This window comes from Hippocampus bargibanti, linkage group LG06 (genome assembly GCF_051943395.1).
Source record: "Hippocampus bargibanti isolate YZ-2025 linkage group LG06, ASM5194339v1, whole genome shotgun sequence".
NCBI lineage: Eukaryota > Metazoa > Chordata > Actinopteri > Syngnathiformes > Syngnathidae > Hippocampus > Hippocampus bargibanti.
Window position 1 is genome coordinate 13486160 of NC_142739.1, and position 16524 is coordinate 13502683.

General features: G+C 43.7%; 1 protein-coding gene across 1 annotated transcript in view; it reads right to left on the reverse strand.

The window, feature by feature from the left end:
• Nucleotides 1-16524, reverse strand: part of col14a1a (collagen, type XIV, alpha 1a) — a 188575-nt gene that overhangs the window by 129110 nt on the left and 42941 nt on the right. The window contains exons 6-11 of the mRNA XM_088999600.1: nt 3619-3774; nt 3398-3517; nt 3030-3194; nt 2745-2909; nt 1126-1277; nt 189-318 (exon numbers count right to left, since the gene is read on the reverse strand). Coding sequence (XP_088855726.1) covers nt 189-318; nt 1126-1277; nt 2745-2909; nt 3030-3194; nt 3398-3517; nt 3619-3774 — 888 coding nt within the window. The remainder of the gene's footprint in view (nt 1-188; nt 319-1125; nt 1278-2744; nt 2910-3029; nt 3195-3397; nt 3518-3618; nt 3775-16524) is intronic.

The following is a 16524-nucleotide window of genomic DNA, read 5'->3' on the forward strand; positions in this document are numbered from 1 at the left end:
TAGAGGTGGATGAGCTTGGAGAGGTAAGGAGGAAAGAGGCCTTTTTTGAAGAGAATCCTTTACTGATGCTATTATTCTCTTGAATTAAATGGGGGGGTAAGTGTTTTGAGTGGCTTGGCCACTGAGATGTTAGGTAATTTCTTGCAGGGCTAATCTTGTTTGGATGTGACGTGTGCATCAACACTTACGGGTTGTTTCATATCCTCTCAGTGGTTCGCTGTCCTCGTCTTCATTCACAGCAAACACAGACAGCTGGTATTCGGTCTGTGAGTTGAGATGCCGCAACACCACGGAGGTGTCGCGGCCGTCGACAATAGCCTGAGGTGCGAGGAAAGGGTGGTAAGAGAAAAATAAGAGATTAAGGAGCATATGTGGAATGGACATTTAACAGTAGAACGGAGTGATGTGAAGATGAATAGGAAAGAGGGAAATAAGGAAACTGTTTCTTCATTGGGATGCTTGTTTTGGAAATGTTTTTAGGACTGTTGAACTAAAAGGCAACTAGAAATGGGTTCTTCAATTGGGGTCATTCTGCTAACATCCTCTTACTTGAGGATTAAGAACCGATGGTTTGGAAATCAGAGCATAGATTAGAATGTAACCACTTGGCGCCGCGCGTGTGGCTGCCTTTCCACCAGCCCATGTATTTTGTTTTTCTACTTTTATTCCTTTCATCACTTTGCTGTGAAATGTACATTTCTCCACTGTGAAACTAATAAAGGCAAATCCATCCATCCATCCATCCATCCAACAGTTTCTCTGTCCAAAGGAGCTAGACAAACTATTATTTATTTATTAATTAATAAATATTTCTTATATTTTATTTTAAGTTTACACCAATTTGAGAAAACGTACGTATATTTGGAGATTTTGGATTGCCTGTTCTTGTTTAAGTTGTTTGAGAGAGTTGAGGCCAGGGCTCTTAAGTTCCTGCCCACCCCCACGGCCCTATTCAGGATAAGCAGTGTTGAAGCCCTCGAACTGTTCAGATTTGTCCACCATGTTGTAGTAAGATGGATATTTAAGATTCGGAAAACTTAAGGCCGGACTTCAAGAATAAATACCAGATACTTTTTTTCTGATGAAGAAATTTCATGACTTTGAAAAAAAAAATATGTTGTTCACCTCCTGTGGTTGTCCTCCATGAACAGTGGAATAAACCACTCTGTATTTCTCTACTTTTCCAGGGGAGTGGCGCCATGTAACCCGGAAGGTCTTAGCGGTGACCTCTGTTGTCAGCAGGCCTGACGGTGATCCAATTCTCTCTGGCGACTGTTCTGAAAGGGCAAACAAAGGTGCAAATCTGACACATTGAGATCGATCTATATCCTTCATTTTACCAAGAGATGTGAGAATTATTTTCTCATGTCTTAAAGGACAACCGACACCATTTTTTTGTTTCCTCACTGACATCAGAAAAAACGTTTTATAGCATCTAAAATACCTAAAACACAAAACACAAAACAATAAAAATGAGTTTAAGTGTCCCAAAACTATTTCAAAATGACCCCGGAGATGCGGAGTTTCAGAAGGTCCCGCCCCCTTGTTCGTGACGTCGCGCCAGGACGTCCTGCCTTGCTCTAAAATCAAAACAATGGCTTCAGATTCGGAGAAGATGCTTTCTTGGTACTCATCCAGTTATGAATATGATTCAAACAGTTCTGAAGAGGAAAGCATAAACTTTTGCAATTGATTAAAGAAGTCCTCCCGTTTCAATTCGAGCCGTCAGGACTCCAATGTAGTGTCCCAGAAAATGCACAAGATGGTGCCCAAGCTGGCTGATTTGTCTGCTGGGAATTTGTGTCAACTAGTATCAAATAGTAGTCTTGGTGCAACACAAAACGATTCACCATTGCGTTATTTATGTTTTTTCTGTCTAATTTCGCCATCAACACGGATCAACACGAAGTTTTCAGACCAAACAAAGTACTCAAAATGCATTGTGTCGCATTCTCGGTCAGGGGCGTTCCGGACGTGACGTCACGTCAGGCATCGTCATCAACTCGAAAACTAGACTTCCTGAATATTCAGCGTGAGTCTTAAAATGTAGAATATGTGCCGTGGAATCTTTGTAAAATACACTCAGTAGAAGTCATTTGAAGTGATTTTACAAATTATGGACACAACTTGTGCAGAGACGTCGATTGTCCTTAAAGGAAAAATATGTCATTTTGATTCTTCTACGATGTTCGGCTGCTGAAGTTGTTTGCTAAGAATGGACTCACTCTAAGACATATGCAAGTCGATTGGATTCATGTTTTTTTGTCTATGTGGAGACCGATATGTTTGAGGCCTTAGCTAATGGTACATAATTGGGCTTTGAGGGTCAAATATTTTTTTGTGAACTATACCAGTATATTAACTGTTTGTTAATGTAAGTTTAGGCCAATAAAGTGATACAATTTCAAAGAAATACCCTAGATAACCTACAGAGGCATCTTAATCGGGTAGAATGTTGTACGAAATGTATTTTTCTGTAGACACACAGACATATTTTTTTTTACTTGGGAAAATTGGCCAGGTGAGTATTTCATTAAAGCACACATGGTAATTAATGTACAAGTTTCTCTTCTGGAATGAAATAAATAACATTAATTAACTTTTCTACAGTTTTTTGAAATTCTAATTTATTGTCATGCATTTTTATTGTTATTGGGTGCAAATGGCCCAATTACTCAACGGTCCATGTCAACCCTTCCAGTAATTCCAGCCTGCAATTTACTTACGTGTCATTGTCCACTTACGTTCCTTAATATCCTTTTCTTGCTGCTTGACTCGCTCACACACCGTTCTCGTCAGTCCTTCAACAATGGAGCTCATAACGTTGAAGTCAGCAACATTATATACATGAGAGTCATCTGGCTCTGAGGCGATAGAGCGCAGCTCGTTCTCATCAGCATTCTTTACACCTGCAAAAGAAGAGAGAAAGCACACAGTGGTATTGGTCTATTCAAACTGTAGGCACTTTGATTGAGCCTACAGCATGATAACTCACAGCTACTGTTATCTCAGGGTGCACCCAATCTCACCAATTGCAAACAGCTCAACCCCAGCTTTTTGCAGGCTTTCGGCCGGCGGTATAACATCATCCTGAGACTTTCCATCGGTAATGAGGATCCCGATCTTTGGTACACCAACACGGGCACCGGATTCAGGCTTAAAACAATTCTCCAAGATATAGGACAGTGCAAGCCCTGGGGAGGGACAAAGGAAAAGAGACAAAGGATAGATGAGGAACATACATAAAAAGAGAGCAAGGGTGCAAGTATAAAAGGTTGTAGATATATGGCTTTTGTAAAGTACAAATGGAAAGCATTCGAGACCCACCGTAGAGAGGATAAATTGTATTTTTATTTTGGTAATTGCCACAATAAAGATGCCAACCATAAAACAGTACCTGTGAGGGTGTTTCCTCCTTTGTAGGGAAGATTCTTGACAGCATCGATAACAACTTCTTTTGTCGTGAAAGCATTGAGGTGCCACTCTATTCTGGGATCACCGCTATACTGTGCCAAACCTACGATCACATGTCACGTTTCATAGCTGGTAATGAAGACATTTGGACAATGTTCAAAATCTTATATTCCCTTCATCATAGAAAGGTGATGCTAGACGTACCTATCCTTGTTTTATCAATGCCAATATCAAAGGCATTGATCAGGTTTTCCAGGAACATGCGGACAAGCCGGAAGTTGAGACGACCGATACTCCAAGAGCCATCGACCAGGATGACGATATCTGCGATGGAGTCAGTGTGGCACAAAAACTGGTCTGCTGCAAAGACAAGAGACCCACAAATGAAATCATTTAAAGCAAAGACCCTCACCAAGACTGCAAAGTTCTCCCAATGTCTGTCTGAAAAGCCAATTTAAATATTGCATGTTGTCGGTTTACACTGTTCTTACTACAGTCCTAAGGCCTAAGACGGACGGGTAAAAGTGGGGGACACCTTCTCACAAAAGCAAGGTTTATGTCAATAGCCCATTTGGCCGCAAAAAAAGTTGACTTTAATGTCATGTGTGATAGCTTAATGTGAAAATCAGTTTTCTCACCTACAAAAAAAAATAAAAATACATTTAATGGGGTCTTCCATTGCGCATGAGTTAGTCTTCTACGTACCATGTTTTTTCAGATTGTAAGAGACTTTTTTTTCATATTTGGTTGGTTAATACGTCTGTGTAAGCTCTCAGTCGTACAGGAGTGGTACATCGATGAAAAGGTTTCTTCAGCCGTCATCTGTACTTCTTTGAAGGTGTCAGATGTTTCACTTCTTATCCAAGAAACTTCGTCAGCAAACTAAAGTATTACTGGTAGTTTAGGCCCTATATATATATCTCTACTGTCCAGACATGGCAGTGCTGGACTCTGCTATGATAGGTCCCTGCTCTCAGTACGTCTGTGTAAGCTCTTAGTCGTACAGGAGTGTTCCATCGATGAAAAGGTTTCTTCAGCCGTCATCTGTACTTTTTTGAAGGTGTCGGACGTTTCGCTTCTTATCCAAGACGAAGAAGATAGATAGAAGCATAGGTAGAAGCATCTTGGGTAAGAAGCAAAACGTCCGACACCTTCAAAAAAGTACAGATGACGGCTGAAGAAACCTTTTCATCCCTGCTCTCAGGTTGGGGGGAGCAGAGGACTACTCCCTGCCACTCCACTGATTGTTCCTATTGTTCTGACTAACGACTGGCCTGAATGCCCCACTTCCACCGGTATCACCTCATCAGTATTCCTAATCCTATTTTGCCTAAGTAGGCTGTTGTACGAATGATCCAAATGGAACCTCCAAACCGGTTTAATGAAGGATTAAGTTGTTTTATGAAAATTGCTTCTTTTACTCCCCTTTCAAACCATCTATGTTCTGTCGCTAAGATTTTAACCTCATTGTCGTCAAATGAGTGGTTGCTAGCTTTTAGGTGCATATGTACTGCCGATTGAGGCCCACTAGTATTATCCCTGAGATGTTGATAAAGTATTTTTTGAGAATTTGTTTAGTCTCCCCAATGTACTGCTCTTTACAATTTTCATTCTTACAATGTATTGAATAAACTACATTACTTTGTTTTTCATTTGGCAGCCTATCTTTTGGATGCACTAATTTCTGCCTTAAAGTGTTTATCGGTTTGAAATAAGTAGGAATTTTGTGTTGCCAAAGGACTCTTTGTAGTTTTTAAGAAACACCTGCAATGTAAGGGACTCCTACTCCTCTCCTTTTTGTGTCTTCAGAATTTTTGGTTTCATTCTCTATTCTTTATTTCTGACATTTGTTAAATGACCACTGAGGGTACCCACAGTTTGGGAGTGCTCTCCTGATATGTTTTGACTCCTTTTCTCTACTTTCAACGCTTTTTGGTATTAGTTCAGCCCTATGCTGGAGGGTTCTGATAACTCCTAGTTTGTGTTGTAAAGGGTGGTTAGAATCGAAAAGTAAGTATTGGTCAGTGTGCAGAGCCTTCCTAAAGACTTCTGTTTTTAGGGCTCTGTCCTCTTTTATAATTACTTTACAATCCAAAAAGGCTAGTTGGTTCTCTTTAATGTCCTCACGAGTAAATTTAATGTTGAAGTCTACCGAGTTGAGGTGATCTGTGAAGGATTGAATTTCTTGTTTTTTAATTATGACAAAAGTATCGTCCACATATCTAAACCATTGTCTAGGTTTTGTCCCCGGGAAGGATGTGAGGGCCTGTTTCTCCATCTCTTCCATCTACAGATTAGCCACTATGGGTGAAACTGGTGAGCCCATAGCACAACCATGAATTTGTAGAATTTTTCCCTAAATTGAAAGTACGTAGTGTTAAGGCAGATTTCCAATAATTGGCAGAGGTGGTCCGGTTTAAGTTTGGTTCTTTCATGCAGAGAAATGTCCGCCAGTAGTCTCATCCTCACCACTGAGACTGCTGCTGGGGTTGGGACAGATGTAAAGAGAGAAGTCACATCGTAAGATGCCAATGTTTCCTCACGTTCCAATCTGAGGTCTTTGATCCTCTCTACAAACCCCGTGGTGTTCTCTATGTGATATTCTGTGTTACCAACCAACGGAGCTACGATAGTCTTTAAATATTTAGCCTACATTGTATGTAGAGGAGTCCATGCTACAAACAATAGGTCTGAGGGGGAACCCTTCTTTATGTATTTTTGGCAGGCTATAGATACATGGCATGGCCTCTCCCGGGTATAATCTAAAATACATCCGTTTGTCTATATGTTTACCTTTCTCTAACTTTTGGAGACAGTCTATCAGTTCTTTCTTGTATCTATTGGAAGGGTCCCTTTTTAGTTGCTCATAAGTGGAAGAATCACTGATTAACCTATTTATTTTGTCTTCATAATCCGATGTGTTGAGAAGCTCTGTACACCTACCCTTGTCTGTCATCTGTACTTCTTTTTAAATAAGTACAGATGACGGCTGAAGAAACCTTTTCATCGATGGACCATTCCTGTACGACTGAGAGCTTACACAGACCTACCATTGTCTGCTGGCAAAACAGTAATATTTTTATATTTTATTAGAGTAGTTAACGCCTTTCTCTCTTCTAATGTTATGTTGGACGGAGGTGGTTTGGCACTTCTAAGGGCTGATATTTTAATGTGCAGATGATCTGCCTCTGCATAGGAAAGTTTGTTATTTTTAATAGCCGATTCAGTAGCTATGATCTCCCCAATGTACTGCTCTTTACAATTTTCATTCTTACAATGTATTGAATAAACAACATTACTTTGTTTTTCATTTGGCAGCCTATCTTTTGGATGCACTAATTTCTGCCTTAAAGTGTTTATCGGTTTGAAATAAGTAGGAATTTTGTGTTGCCAAAGGACTCTGTAGTTTTTCAGAAACTCCTACAATGTAAAGTACTGCTACTCCTCTCCTTTTTGTGTCTTCAGAATTTTTGGTTTCATTCTCTATTCTTTCTTTCTAACCAGAATCAGAATCAGAATCATCTTTATTGCCAAAGGACTCTGTAGTTTTTCAGAAACTCCTACAATGTAAAGTACTGCTACAGAATTTTTGGTTTCATTCTCTATTCTTTCTTTCTAACCAGAATCAGAATCAGAATCATCTTTATTGCCAAGTATGTAGAACACACAAGGAATTTGTTTCCGGTAGAACACGCTGCACTAGTATCGTCGTCAAAAAAACTGCTAAGTGGCAATATACAGTTCCATTTTGGCTACTGTTGAAAGAGTTCAAGAGTTCAAAGAGTTAATGGCTTGGGGGAAGAAGCTGTTTAAATGTCTGCTGGATTTGGTGCGCATGGATCGGTAGCGCCTGCCTGAGGGGAGTAGCTGGAAAAGGTGGTGGGCAGGGTGCGGAGGGTCCAGTAGGATTTTCTGCGCCCTAGTTTGGATTCTTGCAGTGTGCAAGTCCTCGAGAGTGGGTAGGGCGGTGCCAATTATTTTTTCCGCCGTCCTAACTGTCCGTTGAAGTCGGATTTTGTCCATTTTTGTGGCGGCCCCGAACCAAACGGTGATGGAAGAACACAGGATGGATTCGATGACAGCCGTGTAGAAATGTTGCAGCACCTCCTGTGGCAGGCCATGCTTCTTTAGCAGCCTCAGGAAGTACATTCTCTGTTGGGCCTTTTTCAGGATAGAGTTGGTGTTGACCTCCCACTTCATGTCCTGGGAGACTGTGATTCCCAGGAATTTGAAGGTCTCAACGGTTGACACCAGGCAGTTGGATAGTGTGAGGGGTAGCTCTGGTGATGGATGTTTCCACGATCATCTCAACTGTCTTGAGCGTGTTCAGCTCCAGGTTGTGACGGCTGCACCAGAGCTCCAGCTGCTCCACTTGTTGTCGGTACGCAGACTCGTCGCCGTCTATGATGAGACCGATGACCGTGGTGTCGTCTGCGAACTTTATGAATTTGACAGCTGGGTGCGTTGAGGTGCAGTCGTTCGTGTAGAGAGAGAAGAGCAATGGAGAGAGGACGCATCCCTGTGGGGCTCCAGTGCTCGTGGTTCGTGTTGTGGATGATATATTTCCCAGTCTGACCTGTTGTGTCCGTCCTGTCAGGAAGCTGAGGGTCCACTGGCAGATCGTGGGGGACACACCAAGCTGGAGAAGTTTGGGGATGAGTAGTTCTGGGATGATTGTATTGAACGCAGAGCTGTAGTCCACAAACAGGATCCTTGCGTAGGTTTCTGTGTTGTCAAGGTGGTCGAGGATGTGGTGCAGTCCGATGTTGACTGCATCCTCCACAGACCTGTTTGCCCGGTAGGCAAACTGAAGAGGATCTAGCTGGTTTCGTTAAATTTGTTAAATGAACATTGAGGTTACCCACAGTTTGTGAGTGCTGTCCTGATATGTTTTGACTCCTTTTCTCTACCTTCAACGCTTGCTGGTATTGGTTAAATCTTCGCGAAACAACATAGATGGTTTGAAAGGGGAGTAAAAGAAGCAATTTTCATAAAACAACGTAATCCTTCATAAAACCGGTTTGGTGGGGTGAGGTTCAATTTGGATCGTTCGTACAACAGCCTGCTTAGGCAACATTCTGATATAATGCTGATGAGGTGATACCGGTGGGAGTGGGGGAAATGGGCCAGTCGTTAGTCAGGAATGCAGGAACAATCAGTGGGGCCACAGGGAGTGGTCCTCTGCTCCCCCCAAACTGAGAGTAGGGACCTATCATAGCTGTGTCCGGCGCCGCCATGGCTGGACATTAGGGATATATAAATAGGGCCGAAACGACAAGTCAGACTTTAGTTCGCTGACGAAGCCTCTTGGATAGGAGGCGAAACGTCCGAAACCTTCAAATATGTACAGATGATGGCTGAAGAAACCTTCTCATCGATGGACCACTCCTGTACGACTGAGAGCTTACACAGACGAACAGCCTATTTAGGCAAAATAGGATTAGGAATACTGATGATACCAGTGGAAGTGGGGCATTCAGGCCAGTCGTTAGTCAGACCAATATATATATATATATATATATATATATATATATATATATATATATATATATATATATATATATATATATACAGTAAAGTCTCGTTATATCGATAGTCCCGGTTATATCGATACTATTTCTATGCACGCACGGGGAAAATTACATGCAAACAGGGTCGGATATATCGATAGTCCTGGTTATATCGATATTTTTTCGGACTCCCTTGAATATCGATATAACGAGACTTTACTGTATATATAGGGCCTAAACTACCAGTAAGACTTTAGTTTGCTGACGAAGTTTCTTGGATAAGAAGCGAAACGTCCGACACCTTCAAAGGAGTACAGATGACGGCTGAAGAAACCTTTTCATCGTTGGCTGGTTATTATTTATTAAATACCGGTTTCCTAATCATGTTGATGTCAGTGAGCAATTCCATGAACTACTACATTTCCTGACTGGTCCGTCAATATGTCACCTGCAGAGAGGTGAGTGTGAGTGTATAGCATGTATGGGTGTCAGTGTATGTTTCAAACAGCTGAGTGTGCACCATGGAACAGTGAAGTAAGAAGGTACTGTGTGGTGTCCCATCCAGCCTGGAAATGGGGGAATGACTGTAGAAATGTAATCGGTCTTCATGATGCGTGCCAGTGTCAGTCACCATGCGCACTTACAAGGTGAGAGCAGTGCACAACTGATCGCACGCATCCAAAAGGGAACATCGCCCTGGGTAATTAACTTTGGACTTTTGTGGAAATAGAAAAACTTCTTGTTTTGCTATGCTTGAAGGACGGTGCGACCATATTCATGAAAAAATGGAAAAAGATTTGAGCAGTGTGATTTCCATTAACCTAGTACGAGAAAAGGGCATGAAAATATCTGAACCCTTCATCAAGACAAAACCAACAATTTCATCCATCCATCCATCCATCCATCCATCCGTCCATCCATCCATCTTCTGCCGCTTATCCGGGGTCGGGTCGCGGGGGCAGCAGTTTCAGTAGGGAAGCCAAGACTTCCCTCTCCCCAGCCACTTCTTCTAGCTCAGGCATTGGCAAACTACGGCCCGCGGGCCACATATGGCAGTGTCTGAAACTCGTGACAAAAAGGTAGCAGACAAAAGGGCAGACAACTCTGAAAAGTTGACTGCCCCGCTTTTCACAACTTGAAACACGATAAGACCAGCAATCGCAATAAGCAATAAAAAACAAACGGCACAAAGTATTATTTTTTTTTCTATTAATTAAGGCTGTATCTACCACTAATGTTACTTTGCTTAATTTACGGTAAATGTCCAAGACTGCAGATTGCGCTGCAGTAGTCATTTGTCACCATGGTGCACAATGCAATGTTTGCATTGCTTGCTTGCTTGCTTGCTTGCTTGCTACGTGCCACTAAGCCCCTTTCATAACTCTCACGGACACTTTACAGTGACGGTTTGATATAAATTTACGTTTTTTAGCGTCACACATGTTGTTGGCTTCTTTTGAATCTTTCTTCTGGGCTGAGGTTCTGTGCATCTATTTTGAAAAATGATATGCAAATGCACAACCTTGTAACGCTTGCGAAAGTCCGGAAGAAAGAAGCAGACTTCTGATTGGCTGCCGTGCCGAGTATGCAAATTTAAACTGCAGGTAGCCTATGTCAGTGTGCTTGGCGACGGTACACGTGTACTGTTTGCGCGTGAAGGCGAGGGCGTCCGTGGCGAGTTTGTAGAGCGCGCGGTGAGGACAAACCATCCATGATTTTGCGGAATTTAACACAAGTAGGTATTATTGAGCTTGAATATTTCGTTGTGTAATATGTTTTGAATGTTGAAAGTGATTCAAATTTTCAATAAATGTTGATTTCTTAACTTTGCTCCTTCGATTGAAACTTGTTAAAAATAGACGCAATCTTGATAAATCACAGTGCATATGTTATTTTAATCTATTTCCATTTCCTCCTCCCAGTATCTGCGAAATAGTCTGTAAATGCAATATCTTGCATATTCCTTGAGACAAATGTATTAATTGATCAGGGATATTTTTCACATTTGAAAGACAGTTAATAAATTGGGTTGTAGTGTTCTTACTGTGCTGTGCTCTGTACGCACTACATTTAAAGGACAACCGGCACCATGTGTTTTTTGTTTCTTACTGAGATCAGAAAAACGTTTTATATCATCTAAAATACCCAAAACACGCAGGCTGATATTTTTAGTCAAATGAAAAACACCAATAAAAATGACTTCAAAATGAATCCGGAAATGGCCAGTTTCAGAAGGTCCCAGTCCCTTGTTCGTGACGTCAAGCCAAGATGTCTTGCCTTACTCGAGAATCAAAACAATGGCTTCAGATTTGGAGAAGATGCTTTCTTGTTACTCATCCAGTTATGAATATGATTCAAATAGTTCTGAAGAGGAAAGCATAAATATTTGCAATTGATTAAAGGAGTCCTCCCATTTCAATTCGAGCCATCAATGACAGCAATGTAGCACCCAGAAAATGCAGAAGATGGCGCCCAAGCTCCGTTGGAAATGGGCCGATTTGTCTGCTGAGAATTTGTGTCAACTAGTATCAAATAGTAGTGTTGGTGCAACACACAACGATTCATCATCGCATTATTTATGTGTTTTCCTTCTAATTTTGCCATCAACACGGATCAACACGAAGTTTTCAGACCAAACAAATTACCGCAAAATGCATTGTGTGTCGCTTTCTCGGTCAGGGGCGTTCCAAACGTGACGTCACATGGGGATCGTCATCAACTCGAAAACAAGACTTCATGAATATTCAGCGCGAGTCTTAAAACGTAAACTATAGCTATATGCGGTGAAATCTTATTAAAATACACTCAGTCGAAGTCATTTGAAGTGATTTTCCAAATTATGGACATAACTTGTCCGGAGGCGTCGGTTGTCCTTTAATGCTTTAGGTTTAGTATTTCCGGCCCAAACACTCCCTCCAAATGCTCCTGGCCCGGCCCCTCTGTCAAATTTTAGAACCCATTGCGGCCCGCGAGTCAAAAAGTTTGCCCACCCCTGTTCTAGCTCGTCCTGGCGGATCCTGAGGCGTTCCCAGGCCAGCTGGGAGATATAGTCTCTCCAGCGTGTTCTGGGTCATCCCCAGGGTCTCCTGCCAGTGGGGCATGCTCGGAACACATCACCTGGGGGCATCCTAATCAGATGCCCGAGCCACTTCATCTGGCTCCTCTCTATGTGGAGGAGAAGCGGCTCGACTTTGAGATCCTCCCGGATGACCGAACTACTCACCTTATTTCGAAGGGAGAGCCCAGACACCCTACAGAGAAAGCTCATTTCGGCCGCTTGCACACGAACCATAGCTCGTCGACCTGTCGACCTCTCGCTCCCTCACACTCTCATTCGTGAACAAGACTCCCAGATACTTAAACTCCTCCACTTGAGGCAAACTCTCCTCCCCTACCCGGAGAGAGGACTCCACCATTTTCCAACTGAGAACCATTGTCTCAGCTTTGGAGGTGCTGATTCTCATCCCAGTTGAAGGCCCCAACAGTATCACATCATCAGCAAAAAGCAGAGATGCTATACTGAGGCCACCAAAACGGAAAGCTTCAACGCTTCGGCTGCACCTAGAAATTCTGTCCATAAAGGTTATGAATAGAATCGGTAACAAAGGGTAGCCTTGGCAGAGCCCAACCCTCACTGGAAACGATTCCGACTTATTGCCGGCAATGCGAACCAGACTCTGACATCGGTTGTATAGGGACCGAACGGCCCGTATCAGCCGCTCCTGTACCCCAAACTCCCGAAACACCCTCCACAGAACACGGGACACGTATCAAACGCTTTCTCCAAGTCCACAAAGCACATGTAGACTGGTTGGGCGAATTCCCATGCACCCTCGAGGACCCTGCTAAGGGTGTAGAGCTGGTCCACTGTTCCGCGGCCGGGACGAAAACCACACTGCTCCTCCTCAATCTGAGGCTCGACTTTCCGACGGACCTGCCCCTCTATAACCCCTGAATAGACCTTTCCAGGGAGGCTGAGGAGTCTGATCCCTCTGTATTTGGAACACGCCCTCCGGTCCCCCTTTTTAAAAAGGGGGACCACCACCCCGGTCTGCCAATCCAGAGGCACTCTCCCCGATGACCACGCAATGTTGCAGAGACGTGTCAGCCAAGACAGCCCCACAACATCCAGAGCCTGGATGAGAGCCGGTCGGATCTCATCCACCCCCGGGGCCTTGCCACAGAGGAGCTTTTTAACCACCTCGGTGACTTCAGCTCCAGAGATAGGAGAGCCCACCTCGGAGTCCCCAGACACTGCTTCCTCCAAGGAAGGTGTGTTGGTGGAGTTGAGGAGGTCTTCGAAGTACTCTGCCCACCGGTTCACAACGTCTTGAGTCGAGGTCAGCAGCGCCCCATCCTCACTCTACACAGTGTTAGTGGTGCACTGCTTTCCCCTCCTGAGAGGCCGGATGGTGGACCGGAATTTCCATGGCCTCACCGAACTCTACCCATGCCCGTGTTTTTGCCACGGCGACCACCGAGGCTGCATTCCGCTTGGCTATTCGATACCTGCCAGCTGTCTCAGGGTCCCACAGGCCATATAGGCCCGGTAGGACTCCTCCTTCAGCTTTAAGGCATCCCTTACTACTGGTGTCCACCAGCAAGTACGGGGATTGCCGCCATGTCAGGCACCAACCACCTTACGGCCACAACTCCGATTTGCCACCTCAGCAAGGGAGGTACGGAACATGGTCCATTCGGACTCAATGTCCCCCACCTCCCCCGGGACATGTGTAAAGTTCTGCCGGAGGTGGGAGTTGAAACTCCTTCTGACAGGGGATTCCGCCAAACGTTCCCAACAAACCCTCAAAACACGTTTGGTTCTGCCAGGTCAGACTAGCATCTTCCCCCACCAACGGAGCCTACTCACCACCAGGTTGTGATCAGTAGACAGCTCCGCCCCTCTCTTCACTCGAGTGTCCAAAACATGAGGCCGCAAATCCGATGATACAACTGTAAAGTCAATCATCGAACTGTGACCATGGGTGTCCTGGTGCCACGTGCACATATGGATACCCTTATGTTTGAATAAAGTGTTTGTTATAGACAATCCGTGTCGAGCACAGAAGTCCAATAACAAAACACCACTCCTGTTCTGATCGGGGTGGGGGGGTTGTTTCTCCCAATCACGCCCCTCCTGGTCTCACTGTCATTGCCCACATGATCATTGAAATCGCCCAGCAGAACAAGGGAGTCCCCAAGGGGAGTGCTCCCCAGCACATCCCCTAAGGTCTCCAAAAAGGATTGGTACACTGAACTGTTGTTTGGTGCATATGCACAGACAAAGTCAGAACCCGTCCCCCCACCTGAAGGCGGAGGGAAGCAACCATTTCGTCTACCGTGATGAATCCCAACGTACAGGCGGCGAGCCGGGGGCGGCATGCCGACACCTGCTCTACGCCTCTCACCGTGGGCAACTCCAGAGTGAAAGAGAGTCCAACCCCTCTTGAGAGGGCTGGTACCGGAACCCAGGCTGTGTGTGGAGACAAGCCCAACTTTGTCTAGTCGGAAATTTTCGACCTCGTGCACCAGCTCGGGCTCCTTCCCTGTAAGAGAGGTGTCCACGTCCCAAGAGCTTGCTTCTGCAGTTGAGGGTCGGACCGCCAGGGTTCCCGCCTTTGGCTGCTGCCTAGCTGGGACCACCAATTTCAATTTGCTAAAGAATACCCAGTCAATATTTGAATGGATCTTGAAAAAGCAAGTATGGTATATTTTTTTGTCAATGTATTTCATGTTTTACATTGGCATTGGGCAATTAACGAGGGTTCGTTTGTAACGCATGCAAGAAAAATTGCACATCCCGTATAATCTGAGGAGCATTATGAACCGTAATGATCTGACAATTTGTCATATTAAACATGCCCAATGTTTTGAACAATGATCCAAAATCACATATCCGATATACATTGCTTCTGCAATCATGGGGCTATTGACTTACCCATGCAGACAAATAATACACATAGAATGGGGACAGCAACTCAAAGCCTTGCTATGGGCCTGTGCATAAACATGCATGCGAACGTTGTTGTTGTCAGAGAGATTGGTCGGTTGCTACTGTGATTCGTGCTGATACATTTTATCGCAACACACCGCCTGCCTTGCAAGCAACATCCGGCTGGTCAAAGGTGCCTCTTCTCCCCCAAGTCCCATCTGCCTTAGTTCTTTTTTTCCCCCCACTACCAAATCCCCTTCATCTCTCCTCGTATCTAACACCTTCACTCTTTTCAATTGAAATTACACACCCTGAGAGCTCATTTATGGAACATGACTGGAAAAAGAAGAAATGAGACCCAAGGAGAAGGTAACAAGTGCTATTTGCTATAACGAGTTCTGGCATGTTTTTTGCCATCTACAAAGTCAAGTTTTGCTAAGGTATGAATGAATGCACGGATGGGGTACTTTTAGTTTTGGTGAAAATTAAAGTTCTTTCTCTTTGAAGTTACCCAAACATACCCTTGTGAACAGAAGAACATCCCGAGACAAAAAAAGCACCTCCAATAAAGTCTTGCTGAAAAGTGTGATGCACAGAATTGGTCAAATTTGCTGAAACGAATGATAATGAAAGTGAATCAGTCCAGTGGCTTTTAAGAAAACATCTGGACTCACCTCCTTCACGTTCAGCCATGTAAAGAAGACTCAGAGCATTCGGTGCTAAACTGTCTTTAATTTATCCGGCACTCAACAATGTTGTTCGGTGAACTATATTTGAACCCCATTTGCATTTAAGCTTGTGATTAACAAAGCCACTGCAGTAACTGATCATATTTTCATGCAAGTCCTCAAATAGATGAGCATCATCGGCTCACAAATACACGCTAAACTGACAGTTTAAGGGGTCAAACACAAAGCCGACTGGTCGGGGAAAAGTGGCTTCCAGACAATCGGATTATCAAACAGGAGAGCTGAAATTGTTACTAAAACTGTAACAGTGCCAAGAGGTGACCAGATCGCTGCTAGCACACATCCAGGGACAGAGGCATAATATATAGAAAATGGGATGGGAAACGTAAATCCTGGCACTTTTTTTTATCTTTGAATGGTGGAGTCACATACGACCCTCCATCCATCAATTTTTTTCATCCACTTCACAAGGGTTGCGGCTGTCTTCGGTCAGTAGGCCGGGGACACCTTGAACTGGTTTCCAGCCACTCGCAAGGCACAGATAGACAAACAAGAAATCACGCTCACAGTCACAGCTTATCCCATCTGACAAATGGCAGACGAAAACTTAGATCTCATTAGATCTAACTGTGATTTTTCCTATTTCACAAACTGTTTCAAATGTGACATTCACTTTCTACCTGGAGGGGGAAGAGTGAATTACAAGTGCAAAGCGCAGTAATATTTCAGTTGTACGTGACTAACTGAGTCCCTAATTCCCATGAACAATAAAAATTGCAATTGAAAGTTAAAAATGCAAAGGTGAGATAAAACTCACCCAACTCTTCAAAGTAGTCAAATTTATTCATCTTTTAAAACGGGTACATTTAACACATCCTGACCAGTGACCAGGTTGGATAGGATCAGGAATGAGTACATTAGAGGGACAACTCATATTAGAGTCTTTGGAGAGAAAGTCAGAGAGGCCAGACTGAGATGG